Source organism: Magnolia sinica, chromosome 10 (assembly GCF_029962835.1).
Source record: "Magnolia sinica isolate HGM2019 chromosome 10, MsV1, whole genome shotgun sequence".
NCBI classification, from domain to species: Eukaryota; Viridiplantae; Streptophyta; class Magnoliopsida; order Magnoliales; family Magnoliaceae; genus Magnolia; species Magnolia sinica.
Genome location: NC_080582.1, coordinates 7,294,053 through 7,315,581, shown reverse-complemented (window position 1 = coordinate 7,315,581; position 21,529 = coordinate 7,294,053). Strand labels below are relative to the sequence as shown.

Sequence of the window (21,529 nt, the reverse complement as noted above, 5' to 3'; positions counted from 1 at the left end):
TTTCAAAATGGTGTCATAAAGTTCACAAAATTGAAATTAACCGCATAAACACATTTTTTTTTTCTCCCTTTAGTCGCATGGCTTTTGAGTTATGGACTGAAAATCTCTTACTTTTAAATTATTTTTGTATAATTACCTGTCGTTTTAGATACAAATAGTCAACTACTTGCATGAACATCGACTGTTTGATTGTTAGACGGGAGATCCAATTGTTTTGAGTCAGTAGACTCACCCACCTTCCGAGACAAAAGTAAAAGATAGTAAACTCATTGAGTCATTAAGGAACATGAGTTCTAGCTCTTGGACCGACAATTTTTTATTTTTTTTCAGATCACTGTTACAGATTACATAAGATTGTCCAAAAAAATACAAACCACAAGTTTGGAATTTAACTAAAATACCCCAATAATTTTCAGAATCCAAAGATTGTATTTACATTACTTTCAGCAATCTCTGTGACCTGCTTCTTCTAATCACCAGTCGTGACCCTCCCTCATCGCCCTAAGAATTATCGCGACGGTAAAAAGAACAGCAGCGACTTTGCATGCGTGAAACCCCCACGGTATAGCCACAAGAAAGAAACCAATGATGAATAGAAACCAGCCGAGACCAATACCACAGCAGGGAAGGCGGCTCTCTCTTACAGGCCTTCCTCCAGCAACTGTTGCATAACCTGGAACAGCTTGATATCTGTTGTCATGATGATAGTGAGGAGGAGCGGATGCGACATCTCCAGGCCAAGGAATCGGCTGAGGGATTCCAATTGCTGGTTGAGGACCGCCTTCAAACGTTCTGTAGTGTTGGTGGTGGTGCTGAGGATTGCCGCCAACTCCTAAGCTTTTCCCTTCTTCCTCACTCATCTTTTTAGAAGATAGATGGGCTTCACTTTCTTTTGCAGGAGGATAGCTTGGTACACCTTGGAACGTTCCACAGTCTTCAACAATCGATTTTAGTCCATGGATAGTGTGTGGTATGTTGGCAATTTTTTTGCGAACCATTTCTAGGTCAGTTTTGCGTTCAATCTGCAGTGAGAGATTGTGATTTTTTTGACAGATATTGAGAATTCGTGGAAGCAAGCCCCAAATTCGGATCAACAAAGATAAAGCAAACACAATCAAAGCATGCCCAAGCACACATGAATTTTATGTGAAAAACTCATATGAAAAGGAACTCACGGCACAAGACAACAACGAATCACTATAAAAGAAAATGTACAAGAGATGGATGTGCTTATAATTTAAAAACTTTCATTTTTATTTTTTATTTTTCTTGCCAAACTCTAGAAATAAATTAGCCCTTCTTAGAATACCTTAATCCCGCAATTACAACGATATATGTAGTGTTGCACCCAAAATATGAAACAATTTGTGCAATTATGCACGCTGTCGGTCAAACCATCGATCGATCGACATTGATCGAGTAGTCATCGATCTCGAGCCGGCATATTTGATCAATCGAACATGCGCAGAAGTGTCCAGAGAGTTAAATAATTTTATTTTATCTTTTGTGAATTTTTGTTGATTAATTGACCCGACATTTTGATTGATCAAGATTGTCCAAAATTCCCCAAATACCAATTTGTATAATTCGAGACTTACTTGATCGTTCGGCTAAGGATGATGGATCGATCAAACCTCTATTCCATATACAAAGTGAAGACATCTCTTTTCATTTCTTTTTTTATTTTTTGGTGAAACTTCAATATGCAAAAAGTGAAGACATCTCGTTACAACAAATACATGCGATATTGAAAATGGTCCATCAGGTGGGCCCCATCGTTTGTGTCCCTCGTCGATGAATCATGCATGCCAGTCATTTCATCAGGTGGGCCACGCTTGTAAATTTAAAGACATAGATAAAATCCAAGCCTAACTGATGAGTTGATGGTGGCGTGATTCTCAGGCCGCCCTCGGACAAACATGCATGCCAGGGCACATGATGAAGGCTTGGGTATTGCACACGTGTGCCACACGTGTCTGGGATTAGCCAACTTCCCAAAACTGCTGTAACTTACTGGGCGTCCGTACCTAGCTAGGTCGTCCAAGCATTCGTCGCTGGCTGGGCCCACACTTCAGATGGTCCAAGTTGTCCGGCACTACAGAGTTCTTGGCCCACCCATGAGGCGCGGCTGCATGGAGCAGTTCGTTTAATCCGAACATGGGTAATGTGGCCCCCATCAGCCACAAATGCTGGACGGATGATGGCTCACTTTCACATGGGCCCCATATTTTAGCGTCCAACTAACCGTGTAATTTGTCATGGTAGGATCCAGTCCGTTGATTTTCTTCTTCAGGTGATCCAAGTTGCCTTCCAAAGCCATGATTCTATATTTTGGCAAACGTCTCAAGAAAACAAGTTCTAGATTGTATTTTATTGCGTATTTCATGATTTTTGAAATATTCTATAATGAGTCGAAATTCCAAAATCACAAATAATTTTCAAATGATAAACATGTTTGGCGAGAATTATTTATTTATTTATAGCTGTTGTATAATTGGTGAATTTGAACCATCCATGTCAAAAAGGATGACGGATTCAACACAACAATTAACAGATATTTCCTCTTGAATGTGGATGGATGAATCTTTCTTATTAGCAATCTATTTTAAGGCCACAAATTGGACTACTCGTTGCCGGATGGCCTTGATTTTCTACCGTTGGCCATCTAAGGTAGGTCCTCCAAATGGACAACCTGGATTAACCTACCGTACAAATGTGGACCACATTTTTCTACTGGCAGTTGCAGAGGCTTGTCAACTACTGGAGAGTTCTAGTTGTTTTGAGTCAGACTCACCCACCAGTCGAGTTAGAAGTAAAAGATAGCAAGCTTACCAGGTCATTGAGAGGCTTGAGTTGTGGCTCTTGGATAATCGATTTCGGTCCATTGATCACAGTGTGAGGTATGTTGACAATTTGTTTAGGAACCATTGTTAGGTCAGTTACACGTTCAATCTGCACCGGAAGAGAGAATGTGATTTTTTCGATAGATAAATGCAATATTGAAAATGGTCCATCAGGTGGGGCCAACTGTGTTTGTGCCGCTCGTGGAATAGTCAGACCAGTCATGCCATCAGGTGGGCCACACTCGTAAATTGAATGGCATGGATGAAATCCCAACCTACCGGATGAGTTGATGTTGGCATGATCTTAGGGCACTGGACATACACCCCAGGGCGCATGATTAAGGCTTGGATCAAGCACATGTATGCCACACATGTATGGGATTAGCCAATCTCCCAAAACTACTTATGTAACTGACTGGGTGTCTGTACGTAGGCCGTCCAAGCATTCGTTGTTGACAGGGCTCACACAATCAAATGATCCGAGCTGTCCAACCAATGGGCACTCTATGGTTCATGGCCCATATGGGGGGAACGACTGTATCGGTTCATTTGATTCGAACACGTAGTAATGTGGACCTATCAGCGGGAAATGCTGGACTGGTGATGGTCAACTTACAGATGGGGCCGATAATTTTAGTGTCAACTCACCATGTACTTTGTCACGGGAGAATCCGGTCCGTCAATCTTCTGCTTCAGTTGATCAATGTCGCCTTCCAAGGGGGTGTTTCTTTTACCAAGTGTCTCGACTGTCGCTTTTCGTTCTTTGTTGCACTGTAAGAAAGATTATGAAATTCCATTAAAAAAACAAGTTCTTTTTGGATTGCATTTTATTCCTTTACCTAAAAATTCCTCTTACATATTAGTTTTATCATGAAATGCCTTAAAAGTTTATATTTACAAAATCGTGCTTCCTAATTTATGATGGAGGGTAAAAATATGTTTTTCCACATCCATTCTCATCAATCCTCTCGCCTGGAGACCGGTTGCAAATGACCGAGTACGTACTCGGCTCCAATAGATCTCTAAAATCACGTCTCCTCGTATTCCCAGCTTCTTTCACCAACTCATCATGTTGGCCTGTTAGCATTTAACCTGTGGTGCCCCACCTTGATGTCTGTCTTGTATATCCATGCATCCATATATTTTTCTAACTCATTTTAAGTAGTAGGGAAAAAAATGAAGCAGACCCAAATCTCAGGTGGACCACACCATGGGTAGTAGTGGTGATGAGCCATTAAAAGATTTTTGGGGGCCACAAAATTTGGATCAAGTTGATATTTGAGTTTTCACTTCATTTAGGTCTGTGTGACCTCATCAATACGTTGGATGGCAAATAAATATTATGATGTGCTCTAAGAAGTTTCTAATGGTGGGCGTTCAACCACCACGGTTTCCTATGGCGTGGTCCACTTGATATTTGCATCTGTATCATTTTTGGCTCACACCATAGAATGAGCTGGAAAAATGAATGAATGGAGTGGAGATGCAACGTATACATCAAGGTGGGCTAGCGACAAGTACACAGTATATGGATCCTGCGTGGCCTGGCCCTGTTCTCATTTTATTAGAGATTTGGATCACAAGAAACGGTAGGCGGTAGGCGTTTCAAGACACCAAGATTAGAGTGGACCAGACAATTGCTGGGATCTATAGATGGTTTACCCACATTGCTACCTATTTCCGGCTCCCACACTGTAGAGATCAAAATAGCATGAAGGTTGTCCGGTATTTGGGACTCTCTCCAAGGCAAGATAATAGGCCATGGGTTAAGTTGAATGTAGACAGGCCCTTTTAGTAGTGGGAGAGTTTGTAGAGATGAAAGAGGCGAACTTACACTTGCATTCACCAAAGGCTATGGTGTCGGGTCCAACTTTCAAGCTGAAGCTAAAGCAGTGGTGGGTAGGATGAATCTATGTTTGGATCACAAGTTAAGTAGAGTGGTAAGTGGAAGGTGACTTGTTAGTGGTAGTATTGTTCTCTAAGGAAGGTCGAGTCCCATGTAATATCCACTATTGGAAGAATCGTTTTAATTTTATTTGGGGCATCGCCCAAGTCTCGATTAAGCACATCCCGAGGGAGGCCAAAAATGTAATGGATGGCTTGGCTAACTTGGGCAGCGCCAATCAGTCGGATAGGGAATTTGCTGCGGTTTTGGCCCTTCCGCTCCTTACCTGGGGGGAGCTCGTCCTAGACCGGTCGGGTCTTGGGGCGGTTAGGGAAAGTTAAAATAGTGTAAGGGTTAGAGGTTATGATAGGTTGACCCGACCTCCATTTTGTTGCGATGGGTCAACCCGAATGTACTGCGTCTATATAGAAGCCTTAAAGATTTAAGATATAAATCAAATTATTATTATTTTTTTAAAGGTGGGCCCATGGTTCAAGATTTATCTAATGCAGTAACACCCTAACTTGATTGAATGGCCTCCCATCCCAATTGTCCCTACTAGAGATGTCATGCCCCAAAATTCAGTGCCCGAGTTGGCCAGACCCAACTCCGAATTTTAGGTTGTGATTAAATTGCTAAACATTCTCAAATACAAATTTAATAAAAACTACATCAAATATTCATCCAATACAATGTATGGGCTCACTTTCGAAGTTTTTTTTTTTTTAAATTTTTTTTAAATTTTAAATTTTTTTGTTCACTATACTTTTTTTTTTTGTGTACAAATAGAAAATATCACTATGACTAGACAGATGGTTAGATTGTTACACCGCTTCGCCCCTGACTAATCTTCAAACCCTAAAATATATACTATTAATGTGAGGGTGAGCATAACTGCTCGTGGGATCATATCTAATCCAAATATAAAATTTGTATAACTATACAAAATGTACAAATAATGAAATAATTTGTTTAAAGTTTAAAATATAAATTAAAGTACCGAATCTTAAAAGATGAGATGAATGTAATATTGGAATAGTAAAGATGCTCCAAATGCCAAACTTTTCATGAATTTGATCAATAACAAAATTAAATAATCATCATTTCTTATAACACTATACCCAAGTAGATGGTCACGTTGCATTAACGCCCATGCACCGATACCTAGAGGAGAGGGACCCATTTATATGTTAGCTGGTCAGACTACTGCTCTAGTTGTACCTCTGATGTATGTCCGCACACATAAATCTACTCATACGTCGTACACAAATGAGACTTCAAAGGATCAAGTGGGTTATAGGGCTTTCACCCAAGGGACACAATCGCCCTACTTGCTCGCCTTAGGGCTTTCACCTAAGGGACACAATCGGCCTACCTGCTGGCTTTAAGGACTTTCACTCAAAGGATACAATCGTCTTACTTGTTTATGCCTTTTAGGGACATCCCCAAGGCAGCGCACCCGCATTCTAACATTCATTCTTAATTAAAAATAAATATGTACATGACATGAGTAAACACCATATGTTCAAATCAAAATATTTAACTGTGCAACTTACTACAGATTAGTTATAAACTATATAGTTACATCACATATTCTTCGTTATTATTAAATTATGCATATAAGTTGTTTTAATGTTCGATGGCTATTAACTCAGTAATTATTTTAATTAGATAATTAAAATCCTCGATTATAAATTCAGAATTTTTTTATATAAGTTAATGATTAATTTATTAAATTTAAAATTTTATTTAAATTAAAATTAAAATTTTCTTTATAAAATTATAAATCAGTAAAGCATAGGAACTCTTAAAAATGTTGGGATTTATGTTGCAGAATCATACAGATATGGATCTAGAATAGCAATCCAAGAGCACCAAGCAATCACAAGAGAACATAAAGATTTAACGTGGAAGACCCTTTCGAAAAAAAACCACGGCACAAAGCGACAGAATTCCATTATGAAAATAGAAATTACAAAAAGAAAAGACTTACCCGATTCGAACAACCTCGAATCTCATCCTTGCTACACCTTTTGATAACTTTAGAACCTTTTAAATACCCTTGGAATACCTTTAGAAAGCCTTAAAATTTCTTAGAATGGCCCTAGAAACTCCTATTTATAGATGGGGAAACCCCACTTACGTACCTCCCTAGAAATCGCCTCAAATTTACGTAGTCCGCGCGAAATCTGCGTACCATCTGCATAACCTTCGATTAGTCGAGCCTGTCCCTCGACTGGTCGAGCGTCCCGAAAATCCTAAATACATCATTGTTGGACTTTGAGTCGAACGAATTTCGACTAGTCGAAGGGATGTTCGACTAGTCAAGCCAATTCCTCGACTGGTCGAGCATCACGGATAGAAGATTTGAGACATCTTCTGACAACAAAAAATAACTCATGTTATATTCCGAATCCAAATAAATTAATCTGTGATTTAGATTTTAATAATTTTAATGTAATTAATTTAGCAATATATGAATAAAATCTGACTTTAAAAAAATCTACCTTTTTCTAATAGATTATAGGAAAGATTTATTAAAATATTTCCTATAATCTGCATGCATGTATGCAGATGCATGCATGTGTACCAAAATCTTAGGTTATTACATTCTAACCCCATTATAGAAATCTCATCCCCGAGATTCTATCGTACCCACTTCCACACTGTCACTGTGCACTCTTATGTGCTTAAGTGCTCCCTACTTGAGAGTAACAAGTAACAAGAACAACATTGTAAGTAGAAATGAACAATCAATATAATCATTGACAACACTGCACATTAAAATAAAAATGTGCACCCTATCAATAATGTGCCTATGTTTGTATACACAAAGAGTAACTTTTAGTTCTCCATGACCGCAACTAAACTTGGCTACAACCCTTACTTGACCTTACCTAAACTCTATATAAGCATTTTGACCAAAATTAACCCTTAGGTTTATAATGACTCATACATAAGCCCTGGTGTAACCCATATCTAAGGTCCTCAGTAAAATCTAATCCTCGAGCTCTGATACCAACCTGTCACACCCCAAAATTCGGTGCCCGAGTTGGCCAGACTCGACTCTGAATTCCAGGTTGTGATTCAATTTTTAAATATTCTTAAATACAAATTTTTTTAAAAAAACTACATCAAATATTCATCCAATACATTAATGTATAGACTCACTTTTGAGGTTTTTTCTTTGTTTTTTTTTTTGGCACAATTAGAAAAAATCACTGACTCGACAAATGGTTAGATCGTCACTCTGCTTTGCCCCTGACTAATCTTCAAACCTTGAAACACTGTTAATATGAGGTGAGCGTAACAGCTCATGAGATCATATCTAACCCAAATCTAAAATTTGTATAATTATACAAAATGTACAAATAATGAAATAATTTATTTAAAGTTTGAAACACTAATTAAAGTACCGAATCTAAAAAGATAAGATGATTGCAATACTGGAATAGTAAAGATGCTCCGAATGTCAAGCTTTTTATGAATTTCATAAATAACAAAATTAAATAATCATCATATCTTACAACATGTACCCAAGTAGATGGTCACATTGCATTAATGCTCACACACAGGTATCTTGAGGTGAGGGGCCCATTTATACATTAGCTGGTCAGACTACTGCTCCAATTGTACCTCTAACGTATGTCCGCATACACAATTATATTCATACGTCGTATACAAATGAGACTTCAAAGGATCCAGTGGGTTCTAGGGTCTTTCACCCAATGGACACAATCACCCTACTTGCTCACTTTATGGACTTTCACTTAAGGGATACAATCACCCTACCTACTGGCTTTAAGGATTTCACCCAAAGGACATAATCGCCCTATCTACTTATATATTTTAAGAACATCTCCAAGGCAGCGCACCCGCATTCCAACATTCATTTTTAATTAAAAATAAATATGCACATGACATGAGTAAACACCATCTATTTAAATCGAAATAATTAACCATGCAACTTACTGCAGATTAGTTACAAACTACATAGTTACATCACATATTCTTCATTAATCTCAAATTATGCATATAAGTTGTTCTAATGTTTGATGGCTATTAACTCAGTAATTATTTTAATTAGATAATTAAAATCTTCAATCATAAATTCAGAATTTTTTTGTATAAGTTAATAATTAATTTATTAAATTTAAAATTTTATTTAAATTCTTCTTTATAAAATTAGAAATCAGTAAAGCATAGGAACTCTTAAAAATAACTCATATTAAATTCCGAATCCAAAGAAATTAATCTATGATTTAGATTTTAATAATTTAGTAATATACGAATAAAATCTTACTTTAAAAAAATAATTCTACTTCATTCTAATAAATTATAGGAAAGATTTATTCTAAACATATTAAATTGATTTAAAAAATAAAATAAAATCTAAGAGTTGAATTTCTATTTTATTAAAGTTCATCCTATTAAAGTTAGGTAACTACATATATAGAAAATCCACATTAATATCTAATTTATAATATCTAAAATTTAATTTATCAAATGTCAAAATTTGAATTTTTTTTAAAGAATTAAATTTGGAATTTAAATTTACTTAATCAAAATTAATTCTATGAATCCTAAAATTCTTAACCTAATTAAATTGCCAATAAACAATATTGAATTAAATTTAAATTTAGTTTAGTCAATTGTACATAAGTATTCCCAAAATGAAATTGTACTCAATTCATGATATGTTAAATTATTAAATTTGGACTTTAGTTATTATAAAAATTTACCATATATCATAAATATAATTATTTTAATTAGCATGAATTATTTTGGTATATTATTTCTAATTAGTCTTAAATAGAAAATTTTGAAATTATTAACTTGAGTCAACATACATATTTACATCAAAAGAATTAATTTAAAATGTAACATGTATTCGAAATAATTTTGAATTTAATTCCTACATAATTCAAATACTCTAAAATTATTTTATATTAAATTCAGAAATTTAAAAATCTAATTAATTTTTTTTCTTTTAATCGTATTGAACATTTTTTTTCTAAATATTCAAATAATAAAAATATCAACAAGAAGCAATAATTTCGTATAAAATTTAATTTAAAATCAATTAACTATAATAGAAAATTAATAATTTAATAACAGAAATTATAAAAATTTCAAACTAGAGATGGATCACCCACTTGATTTAAAGTGCTGGATCAAAATTTATGCAGCACACACCCGACGTATACACTTGATGTGCACAATGTCTAAGATAAAGTCTTGACTGACTCACACCTATGCACCATGCACGTACTGACTATAGTTTTTATATATATGATTCTAAGGGTGGGCCACTCAAACTCACTAGACCCACACTCCTGCCATAAGCTAGCTAATGGATAAACCCCTATTTATAGAGCATGTGTCATAAATATCCATACACGTGCTTCATATGTGAAGCAAAATTATGAGTCTTAACATACAAATGAGTTTTTTTTTTTATATTATTATTATTATGATTATTATTATTATTTAATGCTAAGTTTAATGACGAGTTTCATACATGAAGAGAAAAACTAATTTTAAAACTCTTTAGTTTAAATACTATAATCAATGCTAATACGAAAAGGTTCTAACCTACACACACACCTCTCATGCTAATATCTTTATTTTTATCTAATATAATGTACACATAAGCGAGTTTTGATGTTAAAATACCGTTCATTAGATGTATACTTAGATGGTTCATATAATGAATGGTTTAGATTTTTAAACGGGCACTCCACTTGACAGATTCTAATTCAATAGTCCAGACGATACAGTTCGTCACTGAATGGTTTTGATTGGTCATTGTGATGGGTGGTCGAGATTAGTGACCCTTGGTGATAGTCACATGCTTTATGTTTCCTAAATCCTACACTTACGTGCTAATAACTAATTTACTACCAATTAATATATTTATATTTTATTAAAAATTAATAATATTTAAAACATGCTATTAATACTTTAAAATGTTAGAATTTAAATAGGCATGCTATACACATTTAGGATATACTACACTAGATAGTTATACCGTACATAGAGGGATGGTTGAGATGTATTGAAAATAATATTTAAGTGGACCATGTGATACCTCAATGAGCAGAGTGGTCGATGTACGGTTATTTTATAAATGGGTTATCTGTTTACAAGATATGGGGTATCGGATTTACAATTATACATATGGATACATGTATGTTTTCTCCTGTTTTAAAATTATGAGTTTACTACCAAAATATGTATATGACTTGTGGGCTTCTGAAACTTGTTAAATTATATTCCAATATAAGAAGTACTACTCCATTAAATTCATTTAGAGAAATGTGAGAATCATCATAGTGATTTTTATTTGATTTTTGAGTAGCCCATTTGGTAGATCCATGTATGATGTACGGTTGAATGATAAGACATATGAAATAATCAAATGATTAAGAGTTTAATCCTATATGCGTGTTAATGTATGGTTACATTCATACTCGGATATGTACAAGATGAGTTTTTAATTAATCAGATAGATGTACGGTTGATTTTAGGTGTATGAGTAAAGATAGTGCATGTACACATATACATATATACACAACCAAAACCATATAATTAAAAATCAATGATACATACTAAATAAATCGATTTGCATATCAATGGTTACAACTCGCACACTTTATGCATGCATGTATACATGAATAAATGAAAGGATTATGCATGAATGTTTAGATGGATGCAAGTATGCATGTATGCACATACATGTATGCGCACCAAAATCTTGGGTTATTACAAGGGAAGGAGTCTGTTGCATGGGTGGGACCCACCTTGTTGTGTTTTCGAAATCCACTTCGAGCATTGAGTGTATCATCCATTTTAGGCGCATGACTTAAAAATCAGGCCTATTTTTTATTCAAGTGTACCATAATATTTGAAAGAGTCTACATGGCAATGAACACTCTTTAAACTATTTCTCTTAATGTGACCCACCTGAATCATGGATAATCTTATTTTTGGGCCCTGGGCCTAAATGCTCTTTTGGCATTTAATGGTTGGTGTGGATTTCTTATAATCATTACGTTGGTGTTAAGACTAAAATATTGCATAGTTATTCTCTCAATTATTCTAGTTTGTCATGCATTCAAAGACTTATTCAAAGGCTTAATTTTTCTAATTATACACAATTTTTCTACAAGTGAGGTACTTCAGAGACTAAGGAAAAAAAAGAAAGAAAGAGAGAGACGAAGGATGAATATGTGCTTAAAGATGAAGAATTAAAACTCAAAAGAATTGACAATGAAGATTTAAAGATTTGGAGCTAAGAAGTGATGATTCAAAGTGTTAAGGATCAAAGGAAAAGAAGTGTCAAAGTAGTGAGAGCAACCGAAAATCAAGCTGCGAAAGAACAGGAAAATTTGCAAAGATTCGATCAATCGATAGTATGGATCGACCAATCCAAGATGTCTCGACCAGTTGGGAAGAGTAATCGAGCAGTGTCGAAATACAATAACAACTCCTTGGATAAATTTAGGGACTTTCAACTGGTCCGTCGATTTATAAGGGGAGGAAATTCAAAAGTTAGTTAGTTTTGTGAACTTTCAATCGATGTCTTCAATAAATCAACATGTACGACAGGTCGATGACATGCCCACCTGCATAACTTTAAGTCAGTTTGTGAAATTTCTAGATGGGTGCATAAATTGGATCTCTAAAACTATTTAAAGGGCTTTTTTTATACGTCCTTAATCATCAATTTAGGATTTTGGAGAAGGAGATTGTGGGGAGGAAAATTTTTCTAGCGTTGTTCCACTATCGAAACTTCGGTTCTAGTTTGATTTCTTTCTATTTTGTTTAAGATGATAGTCATGATTGGCCAGTCTCTTAGATAAGGCGAGGGCTAAACCCTTTGATGACTTATTGATATTTAATTCGTCTTCAATTGAAGTTTTAGGTTTTCATATTGAATTATGGTTGGATGTAATTGAATTCATAGATTGGAGAAAGAATTAATATATAAAATTGATAGATCTATTCTTCTTCTTTTTTTCTTCTTTTTTTTTATACACGCACAGACATCCCCACACACTCACGCCATAGTACAATAGATGCTTTTGATTCACTGCGATTGATTACCTACATCTTCACGAGTGATCAACCTATCATAATTCTAATCTATGTTGGATGTTTATTATTGAATTTACTATTATATCTTTCAATTACAATGGAGTAGAATCTAGTTGTAGCTGATTTATCAACTTGAGAATATGAATTAAGTTCAAGTTCTACTAATGGGGGATTCCTGGATCTATAGTATTTTTTATTAATTATTTCACATTCTTTTTACTTCATTGGATTAAAAACCCAAACAACCTAATTAGTTTTAATTGTATTCTCATCAAAATTTTATGTGGTTCGACCTCAAACTCCCGAGTTATTACTACATCGCAACCCTACACTTTTTTTTTTGAAAGGCATCATGCCACTTGAATATTATTAACAAAGGAAACATATACAAGCCAGGACATTCGAACAGGCCCCAACAAAAAGGGATCGGGCTCGCCTATCATAAAGATCCACAAAAGAAAATTAAAATCGGAACCCGTCAGTCCCTATGGGTGCGCCTGAGAGCGCCTAGCCCAGCTTTATCCAGCAAGATTGTACCCCGAATTGATCGAGGGAGGATAGTGGCTACTAACCAAAGGGAATGGGCCTGAGACGAAGTGGCCAACTTAGCCAAGCCATCTGCAGCGGCATTTGCTTCTCTGAAAATGTGGGTGAGAGGAAAACAGGCACTTCTACGTAGGGATTGGATGCAGTCTAGCCAGTAGGTCCAAATCACACTCGCTTGGCTATGACTGTTCACCAGATCCCGCCTCCCGCTGAGTTCCCCGGGTTCCCTCCACTGGACCCATCAACATTTAGCTTGAACCATTCCTCCGTCGGGGGGATCCATTTAACCAGCTGCAGGGCCTTTCTTGGCAGTGGCGGCGTAGGAAAACCCAGGATATCCATCACCTTGACAACCCTACACTTGGGGTTGTTAGCCTTTGGGTTTGATTAGAGGGGGTTGTGAAAAAAATCAAGAGTGGAGGTCCTTCTCCTAAATATGTTCTTTGATGTGGTCCATCTGAATCATAGGTAACCTGATTTTTTGGCCTTAGGCCTAATGTGAGATTGCATATCTAATGGTCAAATTAGATTTCACCTACACATCACAATGGGTCAAGTGTGCATCCCATGATTTTTTATTTTTTTATTTTTTATTTTTAAATATAAATAGGACTGAAATCCCTTCAAATAATTACCAAAGGATGCCACCGTCAAATTTTGATGCGGTTCATTATGATGTGTATGTGAAATCCACCCCAACCATTAGATGTGAAATATGACGTTAGGCACACGATTAAAAACTCAAGCTGAATTGTGATTTAGATGGGCCAAATCAAACAAAATAGTTGTGAGAGAGATCCATAGTTGATTTTTTACAAGCCCACCATGATGATTTTCTGAAATCCACTCAAACCATTGGATGCCACAAAAATATTTAGGCATGGCCCAAAATTCAAAACAATTCGTGATTTAGGTAAGCCACATCAAAGGAAATAATTTGGAGGGTGGGCATAGTCCTATATACCATGTCTAATCATATGGTATATCTATATTAGGGACAGGACTGATTTGATAACTATATTTAAAATAGGTCACACAACTAGTGATCAAATTGGATATTGGAAACATAATAAGTTATGGCCCACATAGTTTCCACTTTTGGAGGGGCGGGTTTCCTGGTCTGCATAAGTCTTTAAAGGTAAATCAAATTTTCTTCCTTACGCTTGGAGGAACATTTTGGTAAACATGGATTTACCTTTCTTCCTTATGCTTGGAGGAACGTTTTAGTAAATATGGAGAGTGAAAGCATGTAATCAGAATATCATATGTTGTGAGAAATTTTGGGGTAAAAACCCCAAAACAATTGGTGGGTTTTGTGTATCTCAAGATTTTAGAAAATAAATAAATAATAATTATAACGAGTAGATGTTCTGATGGGGATTTTCTCCCCATGCTCGACCGGTCGAGTGGGGCTCGACTCAAAGTCCAGCGACCATCTGATTATTTTCTCCGAGGTGCTCAACCAGTCGAGGGAGGTGCTCGACCGGTCGAGTGGGCTGCTCAACCGGTTGAGGACGCTGTTCAACTAGTCGAGGTTACGCAAATTCGGTTTGCGATTTTGTGCGGATTGCAGAATTTTGAGGCTCTTTCACAAGGGATGTGAAAGGGAATTTCCTAAACTATAAATAGGGGTGCCTAGGGCTTTTCTAGGTAATACAATAGGGTTCCTAAAGCTTTATAAGGATTTGATAAAGAGTTTAGAGCTATCAAAGGTGTGAGATGGAGAGAGAGAGAAAGAGAGAGAGGAAGCTTGTGAAAGGGAGGTTCTGCTCGTAGAGGTGATCTACTGTGCACTTGATATCTCAGCGTTTCTATGTCGTCGTAATCGGTTAGATCTCTCTGTTTTTCTTTTATTCTCTTATTGTTTATCCACTCCTACGTGAGTGAAGAAGGTTGTAACGTTCTACTTCATAGTGGATTGTTGATCTGGACGAAGTCCCGTGGTTTTTACCTCTTTGAGGGTTTTCCGCGTAAAAATCTCTTGTGTCGTGTGGTTTGTGCTTTGATTTATTTTATTGTTTTATTATCTCATAATTCTGGTTTGTTCTAGGAGGCTAGATCCTAAGGTTTTGTGCAAGGCCCCCAACATGTTCCAGAAATAAAAATTATTTTCTAGTGATCAGTAACATATGCTTGAAGAGGATTTTCAATAGAAGTGGTATAATTGGTGAATTTGAACCATCCATCCGGTGCGTCCCATGGTGGATGGACCATCGTACAAAAAGGATAGACAGAGTCAACAAAACCATTAATTGGTATTTCCTCTTGTATGTGGATGGATGAACCTTGCTTATTTTGTCAATCTATTTTAAGGACACAAATTGGACTACTTGGTTCGGCGACGGGGATGGATTCTCCACCGTTGGCCATATAGGGTAGGTCCACCAAATGGACAACCTGAATTAACCAATGGTAAAGATGTGGACTGTATTTTTCCACTGGCAGTCGCAGAGGTACGAACCACAGGAGAGATCAGTTGTTCTGAGTCAATCGACTCACCCACCGGCGAAGTTAAAAGTAAAAGATAGCAAACTCACCGAGTCATTGTAGGACATGGATTCTAGCTTTAAGTAGGCCAAGGCCTCGCTAATATCATCACAGCCACTCGTTGATGTCCTACTTTGTTGCATGGTTGAACAATCCCTTAACGAGAACTTGAAGGTGAAGCTCTCATTCAAAGGGAATTTTTGGTTGCTTTTAATTCCACCACCTCTTTTATTATGGTAGCCTGGATAGTCAGACTTCCTAAACTCCACACATTCCTTCAACACAAGGCCCGCTCTTTTGGCCAGCTTCTCCAATTTCCAACGGTTGTAAGGCGCATCGTTCCGGTGTGATACGTGCACTTCTCCACCGTCGGTCAGCATCTCACTTGCACTCTGGAAGAAACCAGATAGGAGTTTCTTGTGTCGCCTGTTTTACCAATGAAATGAAACCATAGACATCAAAATTAGTTTAATGAGTTAATAGCAAGTCATTGGGTCCATTCATCTTCTTCTTATTACTATCAATTGGCCACCATCCAAAAATCACATCGGCAACATCATCCTAAATAGAGCTGGTCACTGGACTACTCGACTAGGCAAACTCGACTTGTAAGTCTGACTCGTTTAAATCCGACTCGATCCAAACTGAGTGGGTGAGTTGATCCGAATCGAGTTGACTTCGTCCAATCCGAACTCAACCCGAGTCTAGTTCGAGTCTCCCAGTAACTCGACATGACCCATAAACCAACTCGGTACTGACTTGACTTGATCCGAAACTCAACTCATACATTTATAGTAAAAAATAAAAATTCAAATATGAAGTTTGAGATCTGAGATGCCTTGTAGCTGATAGAAAGGCTGCAATTCTTTCAAGTGAATCTAGGTTTCGAGTTGTGATTTCAGCATGTGGATACCGGTTGCACCCGACCTGACTCGGTGCTGACTCGACCGGACCTGGTATTTATGACTGGGTCGGACTCGGTCCAGATTAGGCCAGGCCAGGCCTGAACTCAGATCGGGTCATGCATGCTGGACTCGGTACCGAGTCAGGTTGAGTTCGGGCCAGGCTTATTTCAAAACCGGATTGAATCGGGTCAGCCCCAACCCGGTCTGACTCGACTCGATGCCCAGCTCTAATAACTACCCTATGGCTTCACCCTACCCACTACAAATTCATCAAGCCCAAGCCTGCTCTGACCCTAACCAACCCGACCAGATCCATTTAACTGTAGTTGGGTTTGGCTCAAATAACCCAACAGGGCTTTAAGAATAGAATATGAGGCCATGGGTGCGTATTTCTGGTTTAGGGCCAGATAAGGTCATCTGAACCAATTCATCCATAAACTATATTAATATGGGTGGCGGGGTTCAACCCAAGCACAAACGTGTTGCATATCAGTATTGTCTATCCGTTTCAGTAGGCTATTTGAGTGTGATATATCAACATAGAAGCTAATCAAAATCTCCAGTGGACCACACCAACAGAAAAAATAAAAAATAAAAAAATGACGAATGTCTACTAAGACCATTTTGTAAGAAAGATGCGGACTTTATGATGTGGTCCACTTATGATATGGATATACCTCTTTTTTTGGCCTAAATGCCCTAAATTGTTATGGAAGAAAAGATGGACGGGCATGATCCCAAAATTGAATCACAGCCAAAGCTCAATTAGACTACACTATATGAAATAGTGAAAAAATGATGTATACCATTGAACCCACCCTAGGGCCCACATTGTTACTTATTTATCATCCAACATGTTCATAAGTACACACAGACATTGATGAAGGGGAAACACAAATATCAGATTCTAGGTAGCTTGAATCTCTAGTATTTCACCCATGTGACTTTTTTATCCGCCTGATTTTTCCTTTCAAAAGCGGATTAGGAGAGATTCTAGGGCTCACCCGAGATATGAATTAAGTTGCATATCATAGTCCAGGCCCAATAAGTGGTGGACAGGTTGGATGACACCTACACGTAACATCTCGATCACGTTATTGTAATAAAGAAAATAGAGAAATTAACACCGTGGATAAAACAAATAAATGGACAATGTGGTCCACTTGAGGTTTGGATATGTCTCATATTTTGGCTAAGGCCTGAAATGACCTGGAAAATTATATGGACGGCATGAATAAAACATATACATCAAGTTGCAGCCCACAAAGCACTGCCCAGTAGCCACCTTGCTGCTGGCACCGTCAGTAGGCAATCCTGTACTTAAATTGCCTGCCAAAAACTTCCCTGCGAAAGCCTTAGGCAGGAAATTCCAGCCCTGGATGCTAGGTGGGGGCCATTGTAATGTTGGTGAGGATTAATCCACCTTAGTCCATCTGTTCTGCGAGCTCATTTTAAGCCATGTGACCAAAATTGAGTAGGATTTAAAGTGGGCCATGCTAGAGGAAAAAGTGGAGATTACCACGGTTGAAACATTTCTATGGGTGCAAAAGTTGTGCATTAGGATAAGTTTTATGTGTTTTCACTTCATTCCGGTGGTAATGACCTTATATATAAACGATTTGGATGGCATGTAAACACCAAGCCGGGGGTCTCAACAGTAGGTAAACGGATAAACATGTGGATTTCACACCAACATCAGGGTAGGAGCCACCAACTATCTGAGCACAGGAAGTAAATCCGCGTCCGAGATAATTTTTGACACGGGACCAAAAATTAAGCAAATCTAAAACTCAAGTGGACCACACCACTGTAAGTGATGAGTAGAGAAATGCCTACCATAGAAAGCTCGCTGGGTCCACCATGATGTTAATATGAAATCCGCACCATTCACAAGGTCATTACTACTGAGTTGAACTGCAAACACAAATATATTAGCTTGATCCAAAAAATTTATAGCTCTACAAATGCTTCAATGGTGGAAGTTCAATCTCACTGTTTCCAATTGCGCGGACAATTCAATTTTGGATCCATCTCATTTGTTCGTTCCGTGTCCTATAATGATCTGCGGAAATGGATGGACGGAGTGGATTTCTCACAAACATCATGGCTGGCCCCACCTAACTTGTCGATCTAAATTAGCAACCAGGAAAAAAAAAAAAAGTTGGGCAGGAACTACAATGTGTATACATGTGATCACAAAGCTGGATTTTTTTTAGGGTACCTTGCTTATTTTTTTTTTAAATAACAGAAATGGCCATTCAATGAGTAAAGAAGGGTCAGAGGGTTGTCCCCTGTGGGGTGGCACACCTGAGAGTTGGATTGGAATGAATTTTAGCCATGAAGGAAAACATTGTTAGACATACACGATGAACGGATTGGAATGTGCACACGCACCAATATAGGACCTACAGATTTCAGACCTACATGCACTTGGAGTAGATCCTGCCTCTTTCAAGAAACAAATGTTGATGTAGAGCGGGTGGCGGACACTTGTCAAGATAGACAGAAAAGCCCCGATTGGAGGCAGAAGTGATCAGTACCATATAACCCTATGACAGGCATATCTCACTAAAATGTGTTATTCATGTTTGATTTTGGATATGAGAAGCTACTTTATCTATCCAAGCTGGGTTTATGTTAAATTCAAGTTTGATCATAACTTTTGATCCTTTGAACTTTAGGAGTTGTGTCCTATATGAAAACGGCTAAGAAAATTTAGGAGAATAACATGGTTATGCTAAATAGGACACTTAATATTTTTGGTGAAAATCATGAAGTCTAGTATGAATCATGGCTGTCTATAAATAATAAATTTACTATTCATATTAATTCATGAATTTTTGGGGGTTTGAGTTGGAGTTTGATTTTGAAACTTATTCTTAAGTTTGGTATGACTATTTAAAGGATTGTAAATTTATTTTTATTATGAATCAATTTATTTTCGAATTTATTTCTAGTTTGTATTTTTTTCTTGTGGATTCGAGGACCAGAGAAGCTCCGTGGATTCGGAGTAATTATCCCTTGAGGAAGCCGGTGATCGACCCCATCACATCCATCCCTGTGTCAAATGTCCACCTATCAAGGGTTAGGATTGTTCCACTAATCTTATTTTTAAATGGTAAATTAGCAGGTGTAGGGGTAGGTTAGAGAATTTAATTTAATTTAAATCAATAAGGCCGCATATAACATTTACACATGCTGTATCCAGCGTCATGCATAGCCAGAGTAACAAATAACTCCCCCATCTACTGCATTACATTGTACCCGACACTTACTTGATCAGCTGCCCATTCCATTCGTGGAGCAAAGGGTCATGGCCTGCGTGTGGAAAGTTGTATACAATACGGTCGAACTTCATCTTTTTTAGGATTGGTTGTTGGTTCATGACACGCACATCAATATCATGCAACACCATACATCCCAGACCCTTCAATTCCTCCAGGTGGTCCTTGGAACTCCAATGCTTGATTGGTAACATCTCTGAAAAAATGGCATCCCCATGCATTCATGCGTGCATGTAAGAGAGCATTCGTAATAATAAAAAAGTAAAAAAGAAAATGAAAATGAAAATAAGGTCTACAATTTAAAAAAGTAAAAAACAAAAAGAAAATGAAAATAAGGTCTACAATTAAAAAATAAAAAATAAAAAAAAATTGCATTTTCGTAGAGCGACAGGAGTATAAAGAAAGAAAACACAAAACTGTGGTAATTGTTCACCAACATTTTCAAGATGGTGGTGACTCACCCATCATCAAGTGAAGAAACCTAGCCTACCCAAATCGTGGGCCCATTAACATACTACATCCTACGGACTCCATTTGCTCACCATGGAATGAAAGGTTAAAACACAACAAAATTAATGGTCCAGATTCAACTGGTAACATCAAAATGTTCGGAACGTCCAATCAGTGTTCTCTTTCAGCTAAGTTCCATCCAGCGTGAAGAACACGACTTGGACGGTCAAGAATATCATGCAACCATTATTCAACATAAATGGTGGTGAACAAATTAAGGTGTGCTAGTGATATGTTGCTATAAGACTACATGATACAAAGATTTCCAATCACATACATACATAAACATGCATTTGTACCTTTTGAATCATATGAAGTTGCCACCATGTTACTAGCTGAACCAAAGGCCTTTGCAAGACAAGCAGAGAAAGAGAAATCTCCCTCTCCTACAAGGAGTATCTTGTGAGAGCTGCTGTAGTGCTGTATCCATTTCTCTTCCCCCCCTTTCCTCCCTTTGCTTCTTTCCATGGCAGTCACCCTTCCTAACATACATGGAGAAGACTATATAAAAGGACTTGTTTGGTACTCTGTCGAATATGATCAATCATACACATGCATGCATCCACCTTTTACATGCCATGTATGTAACTAAATCCAAACCGTTCAAATCAGGGAGCGTATTCATGGTTGGTGACCCAAAATTGTACAGAATGCTGACAAAGAAAGAAAATTGATCACATGCAGCAAGTAGCCTGCTAACTTAGCACGCGACCCATCTTTCCCGCCAAAATGTCATTTGTGTAGTAAATCCAGTCCATTTAAATATTGGGCTCCACCATGAATATCACTGTCTCTCAAATCCAGCAGATTTGCCCAATAGGTGGGCCACACCTGTAAGCTGAGTCTGACAGCTGGCTTTCCATTGATTTCTACGGTGTGGCATGTCAGATGAGTGGATCCGCCTGATTTTTAACCCTTACCCACTCAGGGAGGAAAAGAAAAGAGATAGTTCAAAGACGTATTAAAGAA

At 37.3% G+C, this 21,529-nt stretch overlaps 1 protein-coding gene across 4 annotated transcripts; it reads right to left on the bottom strand.

The window, feature by feature from the left end:
• Positions 1-387: 387 nt before the first annotated feature.
• Positions 388-21,175, bottom strand: LOC131257884 (uncharacterized). Of its 4 annotated transcripts, XM_058258812.1 has the most exons (6): positions 20,860-21,172; positions 20,042-20,246; positions 15,912-16,287; positions 3,492-3,614; positions 2,833-2,952; positions 388-1,022 (listed from the first exon to the last, which is right to left on the bottom strand). In XM_058258812.1, exons 1-6 carry the CDS (start codon positions 21,047-21,049, stop codon positions 474-476), a joined length of 1,563 nt encoding a protein of 520 aa, XP_058114795.1. In that variant the 5' UTR covers positions 21,050-21,172; the 3' UTR covers positions 388-473. The 4 variants fall into 4 exon arrangements, with proteins under 4 accessions (XP_058114795.1, XP_058114796.1, XP_058114797.1 ...); XM_058258813.1 differs by lacking the exon at positions 2,833-2,952 and having other exon boundaries at positions 20,860-21,175; XM_058258814.1 differs by lacking the exon at positions 3,492-3,614 and having other exon boundaries at positions 20,860-21,173.
• Between the last annotated feature and the right edge of the window lie 354 nt (positions 21,176-21,529).

Excerpts from the sequence above, each read along its gene's own strand:
- LOC131257884 (XM_058258812.1), bottom strand. The coding sequence starts at position 21,049 with ATGTTAGGAAGGGTGACTGCCATGGAAAGAAGCAAAGGGAGGAAAGGG. Across the intron at positions 16,288-20,041 it reads TGGAATGGGCAGCTGATCAA|GCGACACAAGAAACTCCTAT; the intron begins GTAAGTGTCGGG and ends TTGGTAAAACAG. Across the intron at positions 2,953-3,491 it reads CTCCCGTGACAAAGTACATG|ATTGAACGTGTAACTGACCT; the intron begins GTGAGTTGACAC and ends CTTCCGGTGCAG.